Genomic DNA, 20,685 nt, shown 5'->3' on the forward strand with positions numbered 1-20,685 from the left:
GCGGCTCAAACTGGTCTTCAGTGAAATGTAGCTAGAACATAGAGCGATGAGATAATTACTCAGGCTAGGTGAAAAAAAAAAAATCTTGCATACAATTGAAATGAGTAATATGTTACAGTGTTAAGAATTGTTGCTCGCAAAATGTTCCCCTATTTTTACATAATAACTATAATCATCATTGATTGTTTAAGTTTCGTAAATACAGAAAATTGATGCAATGATTCTGGCTGATTTGACATCGATGGGATAACTTTTCTCGCAATAAATGAATACGCGGAATCGCGCTTTTAGTGCTCCAGCTTTCAAAGCGAAGGTAACCTGCCAACGCCTTGTAGTCATGGTCAAAGTGAAGCGTGTGTGATCATATGAACACCTCCTGCACATTGGCCGTATCCCTGATAAAACGAACGCATATTTTTTAACCCACGCGTGCGTCGAAGCATGGCAAGACACATTCAAGAATTGAAAAAAAAAAAATGCCGTACGACCTAACTAGTGCAGATTACCCGCAATACCTCGGGTTTACTTGCCAAAGAGTTTTTCAGGGCCAGCATTCAATGCTCCCGAGTAACCGACGCACACTACAAGTAAAAGCTGGAAAGGCTAGCTCCTCTACAAGCCCGAATTTTGATTTTTAGTGAAGGAGGCCAGGGATCCTAGCATAATCGCGACAAATGCAATCGAGAGACTGTAATTTTCCAGTTATTTCTGACAGCAAAAAGCAGATTATAGCGCCCTGTTTCTCACTGTACAGAAGTCGAAGCGTGTTAAATGATGGAGCCTTGGAGCCTCGCAGAATATTCAGCATGCTGCAGAGGACAACCTTATTTTTATACAATGAACATGCTGCCGCCGCAAAAATATTGAGCAGCAAGCAGGAATAAAAAACGCAGCGTCAGGTGACGCGTTATTACGGGGAGTGAGAAAGGCACTCGACGTCGTAAACAACTCTGTTGTTTCTAGGAATAAACGTCTTTCGACTAATCTTGTGAATCCATTGACTCGTGCGCAAGCCGTCACGCTTGCCTTGAGATATCATGAATACCGCATAACCATCTTCAGGTCGCTTGCTGCAGTTGTACGCGCAACAGCACGGCATAGAGCTTGCACGCTGCAATAAAAGCACAGCGCGCAATATTCGCTCGCAGAGTCTGGGGGAAAAATGGCGCGAAGGAAAAAGAAAACACAAGGAAAACGCCGGACGCGCGTTGGTTTCCAAGGGCAACGGCAAGGAGACCAATCGTCGCTCAGGAAATCGGGCGGAGAGCCGGCCTTCAGCGAAGGGGCGCGCAAGGGGCGAGGAGGAGGCGAGGAGGTAGCGCGGCGGCGGCAAAGTTCAATCGTTGGCGTAACTTTCAAAGTATCAAGGGGTTTTAGGCTAGACGCCGCGGTTCCTGCGGAATGCGGCCCACTCGGCTCTTCATCGCCGAGACCTCCTGTGGACATGGCGCCTTGTGCGCGCGTCCAGTATAGGGCCCTAGAAATGTTGTCGAGAAAAGCGCCGTTAAAAGGCTGCGCTCAGATTGTAAGTTTCGGTCTAGATTGCATCCGTGATAGACACAGTTCTGAGTGTGCTTTCGAATGAGCTCACAATCACAAGTTCCGATTGGTCAGTATCGTTGCTTACGTCACTTATGCTGAAATGCCTTGTAGGGCATGCACGCCTAATTTTCGCACATTTGTACCGGCGAAAAAAGATCCAAGAACGGCGGAAAAGTTTCAAGGGGTCTCTTTCTATCAATGCCACTGGACTGTGCAAACGCCATCAGCCAAGCGTCAGCCACAGTTCGCTTTGACCGCGCTGTGCTGCTGCAAGAGGCCCAGCCTTTGCCCAAAGAGGTCGCAACAGATGACATATACACAGCCTGCACAAAAGTAGAACCAAGGACACATCAAGAACGGAAGGGAATGCTGTCGTCAGACTGTTACCGACTCGTCCGGTTCAACATGCCGCCTTAAAAATACCCCTCTCCAGCTCTTAAAATATGAGTAGAATCTAGATCATAACGCCGTTCAATAGTTGCTGCAAGTCCGTAGCAAGACTATGCGTGTCAACACTCCTTTGCAGTTAGTCCTCTGGGGAGTAATGGCTGTTCTTTTATGAACTGAAGGTTGGCACGGCGTAATTAAGCCCACAAAGGACTGACTTTTGCAGAGAATGTAGTCTACTTGAGACGTATACCACGCACACTGCACCACACGAAGGGCAGCATCCGCTGTCGCATACCACGCAAGCCCCCACGGGCACCCGCAAGACCCTGTCCTCTTGCCATCTAGTCCGGACACGCGTATATGCACGCAGGGGCCAGGGCTACAGCTGCGGCGGAAAACTGGTTTCTCCCTTGCCGATCGTCGTCCGCGAGCCGAACAAAGCAGAATTCCTGGCTCGGCCCGTTGTCCGACGACACTATTAATCTCTCGCCAGCGTGTGTGTGCGCGCTCCCCGGTGAGCATGCGGCGGCGCCGGCCGCCAGCTCAGCGCCAATGGAACGCCCAACCTTCTCTCCTTGCCGTTGATGCTGCTGCTGTTATGAGATGCGGAGGCAGAGTAGCTCTCCTTGTTCACCCTTCCCCATGCAGCCGCTGCCTGCGGCGCCTTCAAGCAGCCTCCTCGTCCTTAGCGCTGGCCGCAGTGGACGGCTGGCGGATGCCTCCAGCGGAAGATACTCGATACCCGCTTTAATGTGCCGAGGCGATGAAGCCCGACCTGCTCGTGCAGCGGAGATCGCTGGCCGGTCGTCTCTGTCCTTTTCTCGATACTCTTAGTAACCCTTAGGTATATGGCTTGAGCAACAACAGGCTTCTTTGCCCCACTTGCCCTTTGCAGAGCTTATCCAATCATACCAACTGCTGCCTTGGGCCTCGCCTCCAAACAGATGTCTGATGCGCGAGAATAAATCCTTAACAGACCCAATTCGGCTTTTACTCATCCCACCCGACTCCGAATGTCGACAATAAGGCCTCTTAGGAAGTAAGCGAAAGTACGTCAATTGGTGGCACAGGATCCGTTTCGAAGTTTCGTGAATAGTACCTGCGCTGAGAACATTTTCGGTGTTCAGAGCGGGCCAGACTGAAAGCAGAGAGAATGCGAAAGTATAGCCGTTCTTGGCATTCTTTCTCAACCACAGCGTTAGCTGGCAAAGGTTTCGCGGCCATCTTGCGTCGTATTGTTATCTCCGTTCCTTTCCGCATCGCTGTCTTGTTGGCTCATAGCAGAAGCGCCAACATGGTCGAACAATATCACAGCGGGCTCGAATGACTGCATCCTTGAACAAGAAGAAAAATCGAGAAGCACTTGGCGATGCCAGGTGCTGCGCTTCGGCGTTACGCAGATAACTAGTTAAAGAGAACGCAATTAGCCGCGCCTTGTCGTTCAAGCGGTTAGTGGTGAAATCAGTGGTACGGACGCTAAGCGGCTCGACTTAGCGTTGTCGAGGGGGCAGCTAGCCGTCCATAGTTAGCGGAGGAGAAAAAGGAAAAAAAAAAAAAAAAAAGGGGGGGGGGGGGGGGAACGGAATACAGTGCGAAACGAGCAGAGAGGCATTAATGATTGGGCAATTATCCGGGCAGTTTTCTCATGCGCAGCTATCTGACTATAACCCACTTCTGGAGGCCCGCCAAGGCAAGGCAGTCAACAGTCGCGAGGCGGAAGCCGCGCCCTGTCCTCTGAGACGACATCGAGGTCGTCGGGCGAAGGGGGTTGTCGAAACGGGCGCCTGTCGGCGCACCGGTATCCCGTGCATGCGTCGGCGGGAAAGAACGGCTTTGAAATTAAGTCATTTAGCACTAGAGTGCGATGTTTGCCCCAATTAATACTGCTGTCCTCTCCGAGACGTCAGACGGTCCGGACCGGCTTGGCTTTCGTAATCTGCATGCATTACCTTCTGCTTCAATTAAAGCCTTTTTACCGGACGAAAAATGAGGATATCTCCAAAGTGCAGTCGTGAAATTAGGCTGTGCAAAAGCCCCGCAATTAGTGGCTATTTAAGAAGGGCGAAGGCTAACGAAAGCTGAATCGTCATAGGCCAACACGAACGCTGACGCCATGTCACTGATAAGAATGTCACGGTTGTGTCACGAACGTTTTCCACTCACTCACTCACTCATGCAGTCCTGTAGCCGATAGGTCTCTTCAGGGGCACTCCGCCTATTATATGTGAGGCTACAAAATGGCTTGCAGGTGCCACGTATCGGGAAAAAAAAAAATGCGGTATTCAAAAACGAATATTTGCTTCTTCTAGTCATTCGTATTTTTTGTCGTTACGCGAGCAAATTTTGTTATCCGTCGCGAGCCTGGTTCGCATGCGGGCTCTGTGGACCGAAAGGGTGGTCCCATTTCAATGTACACCCTTTTCGAAGTCTCACTGAACGCGGCGTAAACCATTATGGTAACGCGTCTTAGTAGTCTACCGCTGTTATTTAGATCAAATTCATCGTCGATCTATGTTAGATCATGCAGTTCAAGCAGTACACTGGTAGGCTTGTGGTAGCTGTTATTACCATAAGAATAAAACTCGCAGCGAGCGTTTTTCACCGTTTCTGAGATATAAGCGTACATAGACAGAGAAATGGGCTGCTCAAGGAGATTTCATCGCTGTTTTTAAGCAAGAAGTACACATTTTGATATCTTTTTTACGCAACCAGCTTTTCGAACAATGAACTGTAATGGTCACTGTGTTCGTTTCGAATATCGTCAGTCAACCAATTGATGGCGGCGTAGAATCGCCGTAGATGGCAAGCGCGGCCTCCGAAGCATGCTTTACCCCCCTTGGTTCCGCGAGTAAACAAAGATGCCGAGAGCCATGACACATTTCTACACGCCTACACCAAAGAAAACGAAGCCAGTTAGGGCGAATGGCATTCCCAGTTTCGCCACCAGCCCTCTTCGCGCAGGGGGTCACAACGTGCGCTCGCCAGTCATACCGCAATGCGCGTGTGCACAGAGCTCAGGAAACGGGCGGCAAGCGAATTGCGTCGGGCAGTCTTCAACCGGATCTTCGGCGGCGGCGTCCGCACCGTCGACGCGCGCTGCCGGACAGGCATCCCCGGCACGTATGAAACGCAGGGCAGCACAGCAGCCTCGGCGCACAGGTCTGGAAGGCAGCGAGCGGCGCGCTCGGGAAACGTGCCACCACCACCACCCGGGTGCCCGGTCCGATGAGAGTGAGAAGGGGCATCACGAACGAAAGAGAGAGGCCCGATCGGGCCGCCGCACGGCTCCCGACCGAACGACCCGACCGGGGCTGTTCGCCGCATCGCTGCAAATGAGCCTTTTCGCTCCTCGTACGCTCGGCACGAACGTCGAGAGCAAAACGAGCTGCTTGTCCTCCTCCTCTGCCACCACCACCACTACTACACCAAGCATCCCCCCCCCCCCCCCCCCTTCACGCTCTCCTACCCGTGTATGCGAACTGTTGTTGAGGCAACCTGCAATTACGAGGTCAGGCCAAAGCCAGGGTCGCACTGGGTCCATCATCGCCTCTGGTTGGTGCCCTTCTCCCCCCCTTTCTTGCTCATGGTACGAAACCAGCAGAGGTGGAGGGCTGGTGGTGTAGAGGGGGTATGCCCAGTGTTCACCACGGCGCGAGAAACGGCGTGAGGTTCGTAGCTCGCGTTCTTTTGGTGCTGCTTGTTGCTCTGCTTGTTCTTCTCTTTCCGCGAGACCCGGTACATCATGCCACGATGGTCGCCTGTTATGAGCGCGCGGCGAAGCTGCCCTCTCGCGTCGAACGGCCTCACTTAACAGCCCTGGCGCGGGGGAGGGAGAGATGGATTGCCCCTCACGTCATGATCGAAGCATAAAGCCAGATGAGCTGCTGCTGTTGCTGATGCTTTGTGTGCTTTGCGCGCCCCGCGTTTTGGAGAAATTGTTCTGCTCGTTACGTAAGTGCAGCCGGGCCACTCGACGAAGAGAGGAGCAGAGCGGCGCTGATCGGTTTGGGGCTCCTGCTATGTTTGTAAAACTTACTGCCATCGACCACTTCCTTGCTGGAGGCACGTCGCTTCGTTTCCATCGCATCAAGCTGCCCAGAACGAAAATCAATTCTACAACAAGAGTGATAACTTGTCGGGATAAGATTCAGCTGGCTTAATTCGCAGTTTCAGCACAGGTCCGGATCATGCGCACTCCTAGAGGTGGGGTACGTCTAACGAAAGCAATGAAGTCAAAATGTTGCAAGAAATCTGCTAAAAAAAAGACTGATGCAGATATCTACATTCACGTCGGACATATGACGCATCTTGCTGTTCTAGTGCGGAACTTCCAAGGACGTCACCTAAATGACGCTCTAACTCTCCCATGGGCTATTCCAATGCTGCTTCGAAACTGATGTGTGAAGTCTATGTAAAAAAAAAAAAAAAAGAAAAAACGTAGAGCCATGCGTCGAAATTGATGTGTAGACGGTAAGCCGAGCCCCCTACGCTCAGCCCGCAAGCTTAACCGGAATGGAAGTATCCCGCCAGAAGCGGATGCAGACGCCTTGTTGTCGGGAGTACGCCGAGTCAATGGGTGCGGAAATGGACGTGTGAGCGCCCATCACTGCTAGCGTCCCGTCCCCCCTCCTCGCTCTCACCGCCGTCGTGCCTACACCTCGGCTGAATGGCGCGTCGCTAAGCATGAGAAAACCTACGATTGTTTCCGAGTATGGACGCGGAGAAAAACGGCCGCACTTTGCGAATATGAAGCCGCCGTCGAGAAGAGGTCATTGAAAAGAAAGCCCGCCGGACACAAGGGGGCCACCCAATCACGAAACGGAGCGAACTGCCACACCGTCGTGAAGGGACCATCTAGAGTTGCACAGAAGGGGGAAAAAGACCGCAGCGCGGGCGAGTGCGCCAGGAGGCTGGTGCATGGTGCGTACGCGTGGCGGCAAAGGGAGATGGTATCGCTGCGTGATCGCATGTTAGCCGCCACCGTGGAAAAAGCGCGCGCCCCGAATGAAGCCCAGAAAAAAATGCGCCATTCACAGAAGCGAAAGGATGGGAGAGCAGTGGCCTCTATACAAAGGCCTATATGGCAACGCCCGAAAGAAGGAGACCGAGTGAACGGCGGTGGCTCTTTTGGGCGACCTCTTGCTTCGCATTGCAGAACGGAAGTCATGAGCGCCAAAGCGGGGGCGATATAGGGTGGAAAGGGCGGAGGGGGGGGAGGGGGGGGGGGCTCTTTGGAAATAGCCGCAGTAAATGCTGTAGTGGTAGTAGCAAAAACCTAAGTCTTTACAGCTCCTACGCACTGACAACAAAGCTTTAGAGATTAGTTTTTCCTTATATTTCGCCAACATTTATGTCATTCGCCAATGCCGGGGACAGAACCTTCGATTGGAGAAGCACTGACAGCAGGCAACCGCGGAAACATGCGTATTGCAGAAAGTGTTGCGGTGAGAGATTTTTCGCAGCAAACCTTCCGGCTCCGGTAGAACGTGACATGAGCACACTCTTGACCTGGTTCCACTTACGTTCCAGTTATAAGCGGAACTTTTAAAAATGTTGCGCTTATAACTGGAACCTATGTGGAACCAGATTAAGAATTTATACCCTGGCCAAGAGCATCAATGATGTCGCATGTTTAGTGTATCCGGGACCTTAATGCCTTACACGGTGTGTAAAAACGGGCGAAGCAGCTAAAGCCGAAATCGAGGGAACGGACCTAACGTCCGCAAAAGTTAGCAATAGTTCTCGGCGGGCCAATGCCTCCCTCTTTATAGAGATGTCTCAAAGCGGCACAGTTCCGTCGGCCCTTGGTCCGTTTTCTCGGCAAAGATGCGATCTGATGTTGGAAGCACGAGCGCTCGGGCACTGCACCATTAATCCTCCAAGCTGTTAATACACCGACAGCGGGTCGGGGCGCGGCGCGTGTCGCCGCTCACCTCCGAACGCCGAGATGTCAGACCGCGGTCCCGCTGCGAGCGCCTGGCTGCCGTTCCAGAAGTACGGCGCCGTGGATTGGTCGAGGGACGCGAAGGGCAGCGACAGTTCTCGGCGAGAACTAGTGGCGCCGCTGCCCGAGCTGCTCCCGCTACCGCCTCCGCTGGCGCCTGCGAGCCAAGCGACGACCGCGGCTTTGGTGGGACCACGCGTAAAAAGCAATGCCCACAAGACGACGACGGAGGGGGCACACAACACCGAGAGGAGGACGCAGCTGGTTTCGGGTCAGATTGAGCATAGAGAGAGGCTCGGGGCTCTTTCAAGGCAATTAGAGACATTAGGCCCCTGTTGTAATAGCTAGTCAGGTCTTTCTCATACCTGATGGTCGGAGGGGGAGATATGGCATGCTATTCGGACTGTTCAAAATATGGTATCGAACAAAAGCAAAGACAGTGGACTTAAACGCCAGTACTACAGAGGCCTGCAGCGTCGACGGATGACAGTGATTTCTTAATTTACTGTACATGGGCCAGAAATCAGCCATATGGGCGTAACTGCTGGTATTTGAAGACGGTGTTCAGGCAAAGCAACCTTTACACAAGCTCTTGCCTCCGACCGAATCTGACCCGGAACCATGCGACAAGTGAAGGAGGAAGAAGGGGGCCATTCGGCGGCGTGGCAGTCGGTGTGGACCGGCGAGGCTGCGGCGGCAGGTGCGTTAGTGGCAGCAGAGGTGGCTGTTAGTGGAAGGTGCTTGCGTGCGGAGGGCGTGCGGATCGCAGCGTCAGGCCGGCGTGCCTTACCGGCGCTGGATCGTCCCTTGGTTCGCGGCTTGCTGGCCTGGCCGTAGCCGTTGGGTCCTTGGAGCGCGTTGGAGGACGAGGACGAGTGCTGCTTAGCCGCACCCAGCTGCAACGGCGCGGCGTGGAAGCCGTGGTAGCCGGCCAGCTCGGAGGGGGGTGGGTGGGGCATGTACGGGGGGTACGGGGGTGAGGATGCGGAGAAAGGTCCGCTACCTTCGCGCTTGCCTCCACCGGCGCAGGCGGACGAGGCGAGCTGCGTCAGCATGCCGGGCTTGTGGTCGTCGCAGGCGGCCGCGTAGCCCGGCGCCTCGGCCGCGGCCGGGTCCGGCGTGGCGTCCTTGGGCGGCGTGGGAGGGAAACTGAACAGGTGCGGACTAGAGTGCGAGGGCGCCGTGGGCGGACTGGGCTGCGGCTTGGCCGGCGGGAACGGGGAACACCAAGTGGCCCCATGGTGCGGAACCATGGCCGCCGCAGCGGCCGCCTTGGCCGTGTCCGAGATCCACGGGTGCAGCGGGCTGTGGAAGTGCGGCCGGCACACCTGGCTACTCGGTACTCGGGCTGCGAACAGAAAGAGAGAGAGAAAAACGAAGTTGCGTTAAAGAGTGGAGTCTGGTCAGCGCGGACTCGCGAACTCGAGCTGCTTTCTGTTTACTTGAAATGATGGTATAGTTGAAATGGTACCGTTATAAAGTCGATTCCCGTTATTTTAAACCATAACATATTAATAAAATAACATCTTACTTCTAGCTTTATTAGTTCAAAGTTGATTGATTTCTCAACTGAAGTTTTGGTCAAAACAACGTTTACTTATAGCACACACAACGACGAGGTATTTGCTTCGAACGGCATAACGCCTTTTGAGACATCTAACGAGCTCCAGGGAGAAAAATACGCTCGTGGAGGAAAAGAAGACATTGCAAGAACTCTTGACCATCGATTCAAACGATTCTCGCAATGCTTGTATCTGCATGCTTTACACATGCGCGTACACCGTGATTCCTGTAGCTGAAATGATCATCTGACGTGCTATTTAAGCCCTGTCACGGGATGGGCATTTCCATTGCTGTAGCACGTTAGTGTCATGCATGGCAGCATAAATTACTGTGTAGCGTAGATGAGAAGAAGTAGGTCTGGCGTACGTGACCATTTTTTTTTACTCACGAAATAAAGAGTAAAAACTAACACGCGGAAGTATTATGTAACTCGGAAACCGCGTTGTAAGGGGCAGCTTTAAAGTGAAGCCGCAAATTTATAAATGATACCGTTCCAAGTCGCTGTCGCGAAGTCAGCCGCCGCACTCGGCACTCATTTGTCGAGGTACAAATTGACCGTTTGCGCCAGCAATACAGTGCAGGTACTTACGATCGTTTCTTCTACGCACGAGTGCACAATTTAAAACCACCGACGAGGTTACGAACGCCGTGATTACGTGTATCTATAATAGACGCTCGATACATGCATGGTCAATCGCGGACACACAAGGCGACAGCTCGTTCGCAAGCTTTTCCACGCGAAGTCTCTCAGGGGCGGCAGAACGTTTTCAATTTCATCGCGCGCCCGGCTTTCTGCCTACTATTACCATCGACAATCACCCGATCCATCACTGTTACCGGACAACTCGGCTGCACGCCAGATTGGCCCCCACTGCCACCGGCGTGAGCGGAAACGAGCTGGGGGTGAGCCTGTGTATAAAAACTCTTCGCTATCGTCGTTCGGATATAGCGAAGCGTGTAGCAACACATCGATTCCTACACGAGGCGATGACGACTTAGAATTTAGAAAATGTGTCTGCTCGTCCTTGCGCTGTAGTGAATAAACAGGCCTTGATGGGATCGTGCTTTGAAACGATTCTTCGGCTGATTCACTATTCTGCCTATAGCGCAGTTACAGTAAACTAGAATATATAGTGCTGCGGACGGACCTCCGCGTGTCCCCAAAACGAAGCCCGTTTCGCGCCGATTTCAAGAGAGTGCGACCGCAGCGCCGGCAGACACCTATGGATTGCAATGGCGCTTGAGCAGTTGCTGTTTTGGTCTCAAAACACTGTCGGGGTACTTAGTGCACATGCCAAAAACAAATATTTCGTTGTTTTATACGCCGGGCGCGCAGCGCAACACAAGTTACCCATTCTGTTTGCAGACGAACTCAGAAACGCCATAGCAATGCATGCAAATGCGTTCAAGAGTTGCCGACCGCAGCGCCGCCACTTCGTGCCTCATTTTCGAGGACAGCTGCCCCTTGGGAAATCACTCCCGTACACTGCACTGTATATTCTAGTTCCCTGCATCTCTGTGATCCCCCTCTTCCGTTCCTCATTTCCCGCACTGTATATCTACCACACAGCCCGAGCTTTTGATTAGTATGTTACGAAACTCTTCGGCAGGCCCCGTGCATTGAAATCCGGTGTTCTAATTTCTCCTAAACTTGGAAATGTCACGAACCTTGTGGCACTGAACTGCTCGCGCAGCTTCCCAAAGTATGTGTCATATGGTGAAGAAAGTTGCAAATCACCAATAGCAATTTGCTACCCAGTTCAAACGTGACACCTCGAGCTGCTACATAGCGTGCAGGAATCAATCGCAGGACATGGCCAGATATCGATTAGGAGCTAACCTGCATAAAAGTCGGCTCGCGAACTGGCATCCCTTGCTTTCTGTCAGCGTTGTATGGCAGCCGGTCAATGAGCCCTGCGGCGCTTCCTTCACAGAGCATCCCTCTTATTGCTATCTCTTTAAAGAGCGTATTACTCAAGTAAGTGGCTGATGACTAAGTATACCGGTATCAGGCCATCTAAACGACCGAAATTCAAAATCGTTGCGGCAAAGCACAGTTACACGATAAACCTGGCGCAGTTCTTATGGTTTTTATACACCGATCTCGATTCTATCCGCGCCACGCGCCAACGTTCGATCTCTAAACGTATTACTTACGCCTTTCTGCGTCCGTGAAATGGCCCAGTGCAAATGTGATGTGGGGATAATGTCACGCAACCGCAATTTTAGAAGTATTATCAATAGGCGGCTGAGGATTACTTGGTACCAGGAGTAAAACTCGAAATTGCTGTAGCAAAGCACAGTTGGGCCACACGGTTTGCGAATACACCTGGTGCACTTCACACCGAAGTGCAATCTGCACAACGCCAACTTCCGATTGCTAAGTGTATTACTTAAGCCTGCGCTAAATGTGCATGGTGTCGGATTAAATGGCGTAAGCAAGGCCCTTCGCTCGCGCGCCCAACGAGCTTTTCTGAGTGATGGCACGAGAACATGAGGCGGAGCCCGAACGGACGAAGGACCGGAACTATCTGCCGAAAGGCAGCCGCAAGGGATGAAAAGAAAAAAGAAATAAGCGAAGAGACGAAGGGAAGGGACGCGTTGCAAAGCCAGTCCGTGCATGAGCAAGGGCAGCGCAGGAGGCGTCCGCTGGCTGCTTATCCATGGCGGGCACGTTTTCAGCGCCTATAGTCGCCCAAGATTTACGGCAGCCAATTGGCCATTATTCGAGCAACGTAGAGAGACGGAAACCTGTGCACTCCGTAGAGACATGCCTGCGTAACAGCGTGTAGAGGAAGCCAGGAAATGACGAAATGGAGGCACATGTAAGAGAGAGAGGGTAGAGCGGCGGGGTGTTGGTGTGAAAGCAAACTAGGCAGAGTCCGCATGTGGTAAGAAATATATACGACAGGGAAGAGAGTATCGCGAATGACCTGCATATATCGTCTCGTTGCGTCTTTCTAAAGTTCAGCCGGTGCACGGCTGTCGTTCGTAGCAGGCTAGCAGCTCTGTTGCTTTGGGAGGAAACCAGCAGGCTTTTCTTGGGCTCGGTTTTTTTCTTCTCCTCTTGATTTAAATTTCATTTGGGACTGGCGCATATATTCACACATTACCTATGCATGTCCTTTTTAGTGACATCTTGGCCTTGGCCACTTAAACGTCAGTTAAGTGTGAGCTGCAATTCTGAATTAACGCAAGTTCAGCGTACAAAACGCCCTACTGCACCAGATCATCACGGACACAGCAAAGAAGGTACAGATGATGTAGGATCGTCTTTTTTTACGGTTTACAGACACCTTCGTCCTAAAAGCACCAAAGATAAGTATGTGAGGTTTGTGCCGGTAAATTTTACGAGCATTCAAATGCTTAGTTCTGACATATGGTATTTCGAACCACTGCTGATTAATAAATTTAAAAAATGGGGCCCAATTTCATGGTGACGGCCCAATTTCGCAATATAATATTAGCCTTTACATTAAGGTTAAAAAGTGGTAATTAGTTAATTATTGGTCCAGTCATTATTATTTGCAACGTACATAGCGCCCGCCTTGCCGGAAAAGGTCACATGCACACCCGGACAGATGGAAATCTTTTTTTTTTTTTAAATACAAGGTATTAAACGGCGAAAAAGGGAAGCGCTCGATAAACCTCGTTGCTCATGAAACGTTATGAAGTCGTGCACCAAGCATAACATGCCACGCAGGTCCGACAGCTGCACATTGCCATTCCAGTCAGGTCAGCTGGCTTTGACACAGAAGAGTCGATATAATACAGCCTATCCCGAGAAATGTCCCCGTGTCAAACGTCCGGCGGCGTGCCGCCGACGTCATCCATCTCGCTTTGTGCTTCGAGGCAGTATTACCTGTACGGTGAGGCATCGGCGAGGCACCAACGCCCGAACACGCGTAGGTCGAATCGCAAGGACTGCCGGTCTTCCGAGGCAGGCAACGCCGCGGGCAGGAGCCGTTTTGCAAGCGCGGCCGATGGGATTAAACGGCGCATAAGCTCTTCGAACAGAGAGTGACCCCAAGTGCTGTGGCTGGCCTCGGGAGGAGTGGACGACGCGTGTCCAGGGCACGTATAAATCAAACCCTCGTTCGCTACGCGGGCGGTCCTGGCGCTCTGATGACTGAGACAAATGCGACGAGCAGCGAAATTCGCTCGTGTACCCCTCTATTGTTCTTAAGATTGTCTGCGAGGAGGGTTCCTTATGCATTCTGCAGTGTTTCGCTTAAGTGCAGAAAGGATGACTTCCCCTCTAATCCTTTCCAAGACGTTTTGAAGTGTTGTCAGACGCCGTGGTAAACTTGCATGCCCAATAAAAAGCACGACCTGGTGTGTGGAAATATTAATGATCTGAAATTTCTTAGGTGTCGCCTAATCATTGGTCGCGCTCTTGGCCTTATATGGCTATGTTTTAAGCGACATCTGAGCACTGCATGCGGTCTGACCTTGCATTGTTTCGGCCCCATGGTATTGATGCATGCTGCGTCTAGACAAGAGTTGGGTGCTTCGAGCATTATCCAGCTTGCAGGAGCAGTGGCTCAAGAGACATGCATACTGTGCTGACACTTTCGGCCTCCGCGTGTATTTAATGCGTAAAAAAAAAAATAAAATAAAGAAAAATAAAGCGCTTATAGGCAACCGACTGTTGAGGTAGACCGACGCAGAATGGTGTCACAATTGTAAACAGTGCTTAATCAGCGAGAAAATAAGCGTGTTTTGCGCATTCATTTGACGGTTAAACTATGGTGTCTAAACACGTCGTATAGCTGGAGGTCGACTTTGCAGTCTGTTATTCCCCTTGTCGAGTCTGTTAACGCGCTCTCCCTCAGCTGCTTAGCTGTATGTAAACGGTTTAAACTGCAGGTGTGTTGAAAGCTAGCAAGACATCGCTGAAAGGACGCATTCGAGTCCCCCTCTCCCTCTTGTTTTTTCGCTGCCCGTGGGAACGTGCTCTCTCATTCCGCACATGCAGTCACCCCGGAGGCCTACGGAGATCGGCATACGCCCATACCAGCGGCGCCGACGTTAGAAGAGGAGGAGGGCGAGACGCGGCCCCTTTCCGGAGAGCCGGGCCGTTCCTTACCGGCTTCCCGTCCTTGCTGTAACGGCCTACTAATTCGGACTCGGATTTCCCCCGCGCCGGTCGACCGGCCCGAGAAGACGCGGGCTCCCAAGAAGAAAGAGCACGTGCATATACCTGACGGGCCACCAGCCGAGAGCCGAAAACAAAAGCGTTCGCCGTTTGTCTGCCTCGTGGTGCTGGCGGATCGTGCGGGCAGGCTGGATTTTAGCGCTCTAAGCTCGCTCGGGATCAAGAGTGTAGGGGAAGGAGACCTTTCGGAGTGCATTTATTGCGACCATCATCGTAGAAGCTAAGTGCGTGCCTATAGTACGTGCTAAGGCCTGCCCGCTGCTTTGCGGCGGGGGTGATTTGAACACGTGACCTGAGCCCGCGATTAACTGTGGGCAAGTGCCTGGTCGCTGTGGCCTCCGTGTGAATATCCACAAGTTATGACCACATTTTTTTTCTTTTTTTTTTCTTTTTTGCAGCGCACATTCAAGCTTCGTTGGAGGTACGCGAGCGCAACAATATATGGAGGAAGAAATGAAGAGAATAGTGGAAAAAGCATTAAAATGGAAAACAAAATGAAGAAACAGAGGAAGGGGATAAAAGAAAAATACGAATATTTTGCGTAAAAACCCTTTCCGCATATCATTCCATGGAGCGAGACAAATCAATAGCTCTACCGTCATACCCTGTGAGATGTGGCCTCGGTGTGAGGGGTTCACAAAAGTGACCGCCTCCCTCCTCCTCTCTTTTTTTTTTTTTTTTTCTCGCACACTTCGTTGGAGGTACACGACCGCTACGGCAGAGGCTGATCATTTCTGTCAAAGGTTTATCTCTTTCGCTCCATCACGTATGTGCGGGCTTGTTGTGCCCCGGTTTCGAATGTGCGTCGCAACTTTCCGCGATTGTGCAAAATTTATCGAAAAACTTCGGAGGCAAACAGGGAAAAGAAAACAAAAACGAGGGCACGGGCAGTGCGGAAACGGCTTCATTGTTCATTATTTATCCTATCTTATTATTCTACAGGCTGCGCACGTATGCCCTTGTTTTTGCCACTACAAACAGCCTTTCAATTTCTCGCACACCCCAGAGATATCGCCAAATAAATAGCTCTCATTCCTTCCAGCTTGCGTCCCAGCGTTTCTACATTTTTCTGAACACAAAGAGTCCGGGCTGTATCGGGGTGCTGCATATATTATATCTCGGTTATTTTGAAAGCTGCGCTTCTGAAACCAACTCTCTAAAGATAGCCAAAACAACAACAAAAAAAAAGGGGGGGGGGGGGGAGACAAAAACCGAAGTCATAGTCACGGTGCACCAAACACACTCACATCCATCCTTCTACCGGCAGAGTCCCTCTCTACGCTTAGTTCCCGCCCAAAGCCAGACTCATTATTATTCTGTTCACACTCCGCCCTGTCTTAGTCTTCCCCTTTCCCGAGCCTTCCATAGCTGCTGAGTGCTGAACAATGACTTTGGACGCCTTGGCCGACACACACGCCGTGTATTGACCACCGCAGCGGTAAGACCTCCCGCAACACCAGAAACACCACGGGAGTCGCCTGTGCGTCGAGACTGCGAGCCGGATACATCTATATGCCTCGAAATGCGGTTTTGCGAGAAAAAGCTGCCGCTTGTTGGCGAATCGGGCAGCCAGCTAGGAGAGAGTTTTACGACCGGGGAAGGACTTCAGCTGTGTACCAGCGCATGCGTTGCACCGATTTAAAAAAAAAAGAAAAAAAAAAGCGGAAAAGCACGACAGGTATGCATGGCTTGCCTGTTTTTAAACGGACTCCGCGTCCGTTGCAGCCCGGTTCGAGGTGCCGTGACTTCAAAGTGTTAAGGAATGTTCTCACGATCCACGCTTCCGTCACAAGTTTCGGGTCGATGATTTATAGATGCGTACTGCTTCGCACTAGGATTCAGAGTGAATTCCGGAAGTACAAGGACAGCGAGGTAGAGAGGCAAATTGAAATAAATGCCCAGATGCTTAAGCGCCTCGTCACTCCAGGAACTCAGATTAGCTGTCCCTCATTCTTTCATTGTTACCGCGCAAGCGAAAGATGCAAATGCGATGGCAGTCGCCACTTTGCCGCGCGAACACAGAACGAAAAGCATTTCCCGTTACGATGTTGTAATGCCGCGTAGCTGGGCCGATTTCTCTCTCCTCTTTTCGAACCTTGCGATGCTCCAAAAAGGTGGCGATGCGAAACATTCCGAGGCTTCGTTTACGATGTTTTTTCCCTCATCGTTTGGCGCCTTACTGAGTCACTGAGTCGTAATACTGAGTCCTTATAATACTGCAGGAATGCACAGTGGTTTATGCAACTCTCGAGTCTTCTGCGGGCAGCAGTTCGCTTACGTCAGCTCGACGCTCTGCTGCTTTGCCACAAACTCTGCACACTCTTTCTTTGGCCGGTCTTACATGCTTATATACATACGCGCTGTAAGCAGCAGCAGCAGCAGCCGCGACTTCCAGTCCCAGAGCGCACCCCTCCTGACCGCGGTGGAACACGAAACCGCGGACGGCGTGCGCTCAGTTGGTTCGAGACACAAACCAGAGGCGTTGTTGTTCCACGGGGTTTTCCGCTCTTCTCTTGCTGCTGGCTTTGCGTAGGCGGCGGCAGCTAATTTGCTCTCTCCCCTCAGATGCTCTTCCCCTCACTACCCCATGCCAGGCAGGCTGCTTGCTCGAGGGGGTTGACGCTATAGCGTGCCATCCAGTGGCAAGGCGCATTAGTGCGCAATTAGACAGCCGACATGGTCGGAGCGCCCCCGCGCGGCGAACCCCGGGCGCGCGACTTCTGTTCTCTGAGCTGCATTTTGTCCGCGATGCATTCGCGCAGCTCCCGGCGCTCTGACCCCGCCTTGTTTTGCGCGTTAGTGCATGTGAGTACGTTTATTATTCCCCTTCTCATAAATTAAAATGCGTAAGAAAACCGTGCAGCGATGTGGAAATTATGCAAACAGCCTCAGCTGTCCACTGCGTGATTTCACAAGGCCGTCAAACGTGCAAAAAAGCGTCGGCGATTGGCCGGCTCCGGACATGATTGCATAAAACGGTGCTAACTGTGAAGGTTAAACGCATCCATTACCCTGTGTGGCGTAAGGAACTCACTTCCGCGTAGAAAACTTAGCGAATTTTTCTCCTGCCACGCGAATCGGGTAGTCTCTATACCAGTGCACGGTCTTAGCTGACACGATATGTGCGCGGCTTGCTTGCGTGCGTGCGTGCGTGCGCGCGCGCGCTTGTGTGTGTGTGTGTGTGTGTGTGTGTGTGTGTGTGTGTGTGTGTGTGTGTGTGTGTGTGTGTGTGTGTGTGTGTGTGTGTGTGTGTGTGTGTGTGTGTGTGTGTGTGTGTGTGTGTGTGTGTGTGTGTGTGTGTGTGTGCGCGCGCGCGCGCGCGTGAGGGGAAGCCATCTTCTGTCTCTCCCACGCACTGCGCCGATTTTCTCCACTCGGTGAGCCGACGGCCCACTGGGAGAGAAGGAAGTGGGAGACGCTGTAGTCTGGTCGCGGCAATTAAATGAACGCGCGCGAAAATGCGCGGCCGGCTGCTGCTTGCCGAACCGACGAGTATATCGCCGGCACTAAACTAATCTTGTCGAGCGGGCATTAATGAAGCGTCTCTTGTTTTCTGCGAGTCTGAACACTGTCATTGTCCTGTACCGCCCGCCTGGATTATATCGGAGCGGAAGAGTACGCAAGCACACTGATTGGAGAGCTTACTTATGGAGTTGCCCTTTTAGTCCGTGCTGTTTTAGGCTCAAAGGGCGACTGAACGGACGACAGAAAGGGCAGCATTAAAAACGAAGCTCGTTTCAAGCGAAGTCTTTAGCTTCAGGTCTTCTCGATATGTTTGTTTTCAAGTTTGCATATCAGCTAATGAATCCACTGAACGATTACTTTCTTCTTTCCTGACATTGGAAAGACCCGTAGCAGGCTAGTGAACGCCAGCAGGAATAATTAGATTCTTGTATTTAAATGCTGCTGCACACTAAAAAAATATTCATAGACTTCCTTCAAGAGACGTCCTTGGAGGCCTTACTGTAGGACGTCGACATTCCTCCGATTTGGCCTGCCTACGCCTTTTTTTTTTATTCTTTTCTGCTCATTTCCTCTTATCCGCTCAGTCCTTCAGTCCTTTCCCCATTCTATCAGCATGCTGGCTAGTGGTGGTGACGCTGAAAGAAGCGTCAGTCACAGGCGCATGTACTTTCCTCTTTCATCCTTTCGACACACACACACACACACACGCACGCACGCACGCACACACACACACACACACACACACACACACACACACACACACACACACACACACACACACACACACACACACACACACACACACACACACACACACACACACACACACACACACACACACACACACACACACACACACACACACACACACATTAAAAAAATTGTCCCGTTGACTAAGGTCAGCACCTCACAATTGCCATCAGCCACTTCGCAGTAAGCACTGCTTTTTGACAGTGCGGCAATCATTACGATTGTGAAGCCGCGCGCATTTTTCGGGCGAATGATTGTGCTTCTTTCCGGAACAGTCTGACATATTAAAGCTAGATTCTCACGCAAGCTGCAGCATGTATATTCGAGACATCTGATTTAACACCTGCATTCCCCCTTTGCTGTTATGGTACACTAGCAAATCCAGACAAATCAACGCTCTTTAGGACATCCTGTTTCTGGTTACGTGTTGCACACTCTTTCGCGAGTCCGCCTCGCCGTCAACCGGGCCGCCATTGCAAGCGGGCGGCTATAGCACACAGTGGGCGAGACGTTTTTGGCAGTGCTGCCGGTGCGCAGCACAGTGCCGCTGCGCGCGCGACACGGACCGCGAGCCGAGCTAATTGTGGGTCCTCGGTGGACGGCGCGGAATTTGCATCAGAAAGCGCCGGACTGCTCTCACGCCGTCGGAGCCCGCCTAGGTGTGTCCTATTAGTATTGCCCGCTGCCTCCGCCATTATTACTGTCGCCGAGGGCTATCTTTGGCCGGCTTCCCGTGTCACGAACAATCGGCACAGGACGCGTATATATATTTATATACGAGTGCTCGGGAAGCCTTCTTCCATTGTTTGGAAACGGCTTTTGGCCTTAGGAGCAACGCAACGCGCGTCGAATGGACGAAGCGGCAAAAGAAAAGATGCCACCCCCGAAGTGTGCCGCAGAAAATGTGACGCTTCAACGACACCGCCGAAGAGGAGCCCAGTACACAAACCTGAAGCTGAAGACAGGAAACCAATCTGGCGCAACGATGATTCGCAATCCACGAGTGTGACACGGTCACGGCAGCGTCATGAATGAGTGCGTTAACACTCAGATTGTTCATCCGACACTATTACGAGTTTATGAAGAAGAAAAAAGCTTTCGTGGACCCTACGCAATTACGATAATATTAATGATATTCTCTTGTAACAGCAGTCAAAATCTTCGACTTTATACTCCCCCTTATCGTTGTGCTGTTTCTCTTGTACAGTTTATGTGGGAACCAAAGCATAGGCACCAGAAGAGAACTTGTTTACACTTCATCTAAATTTGATACAGACTAGTAATTCTAAGTTTGATCGTAGCGAGCACAGAATGCGATGCTTCAACGAGTTCTGACAAAATAAAACTCCCGATACGTTGGTTCCAATAACACAAAACCCGACAGAGAGAGAGAGAGAGAAACCTAGCAACCGTTTGTTGACATTTTCACACACCAAGGAATGCCAGTATGGCTAACTTCTTGGTGCTTCAAGCACTTCAAGGCATTAAGATGGCTGGCTGAGGCATCTTACCCTTATCACATGGTGTCTGACTGCCCCATGCGGTTCAGCCATGCTGGTCCTTTTCTTGACCGCGCCGCTCGCCAAGTCGCGTGAAAAACGCAATACGCAAACGCCTGTGTCTAAACGCACCATTCTAGCTAGAATATAATAGTGTACGGGTCCGAGTCCAAGCGCTTGCTTCGTCCTTCCGCAGACGCGTCCAGTATATCCGGCGGTGTCGGGGGCGTCCCCTCAGGGGGCGCGCGCACGCGCGGCGCGTCAGCGCGGGGGCAGCAGCGCCTCGGCCGGCGAGCCGAAGGCGACAGGTGGTCGTTAGCACGTCACGCGGCGGCCCGGAGAAAGGGGCAACACCTCGCGGGCCGCGGTTTCCG

General features: G+C 51.8%; 1 protein-coding gene across 3 annotated transcripts in view; it reads right to left on the reverse strand.

The window, feature by feature from the left end:
• LOC146208636 (GATA-binding factor 2-like) overlaps positions 1-20,685 on the reverse strand; it is a 76,025-nt gene that overhangs the window by 43,984 nt on the left and 11,356 nt on the right. Inside the window, exons 2-3 of one of the 3 annotated variants that reach the window (XM_084595590.1) lie at positions 8,880-9,224; positions 7,866-8,033 (exon numbers count right to left, since the gene is read on the reverse strand). In XM_084595590.1, the coding sequence (XP_084451716.1) occupies positions 7,866-8,033; positions 8,880-9,224 (513 nt within the window). Of the gene's footprint in view, positions 1-7,865; positions 8,034-8,666; positions 9,225-20,685 lie in introns of all 3 variants that reach the window. The other 2 variants (XM_084595597.1, XM_084595587.1) reach the window with 2 other exon arrangements.

The sequence above is a fragment of the Amblyomma maculatum genome, chromosome 1 (genome assembly GCF_055883805.1).
Source record: "Amblyomma maculatum isolate TAMU_Amacu chromosome 1, ASM5588380v1, whole genome shotgun sequence".
Classification (NCBI taxonomy): Eukaryota; Metazoa; Arthropoda; class Arachnida; order Ixodida; family Ixodidae; genus Amblyomma; species Amblyomma maculatum.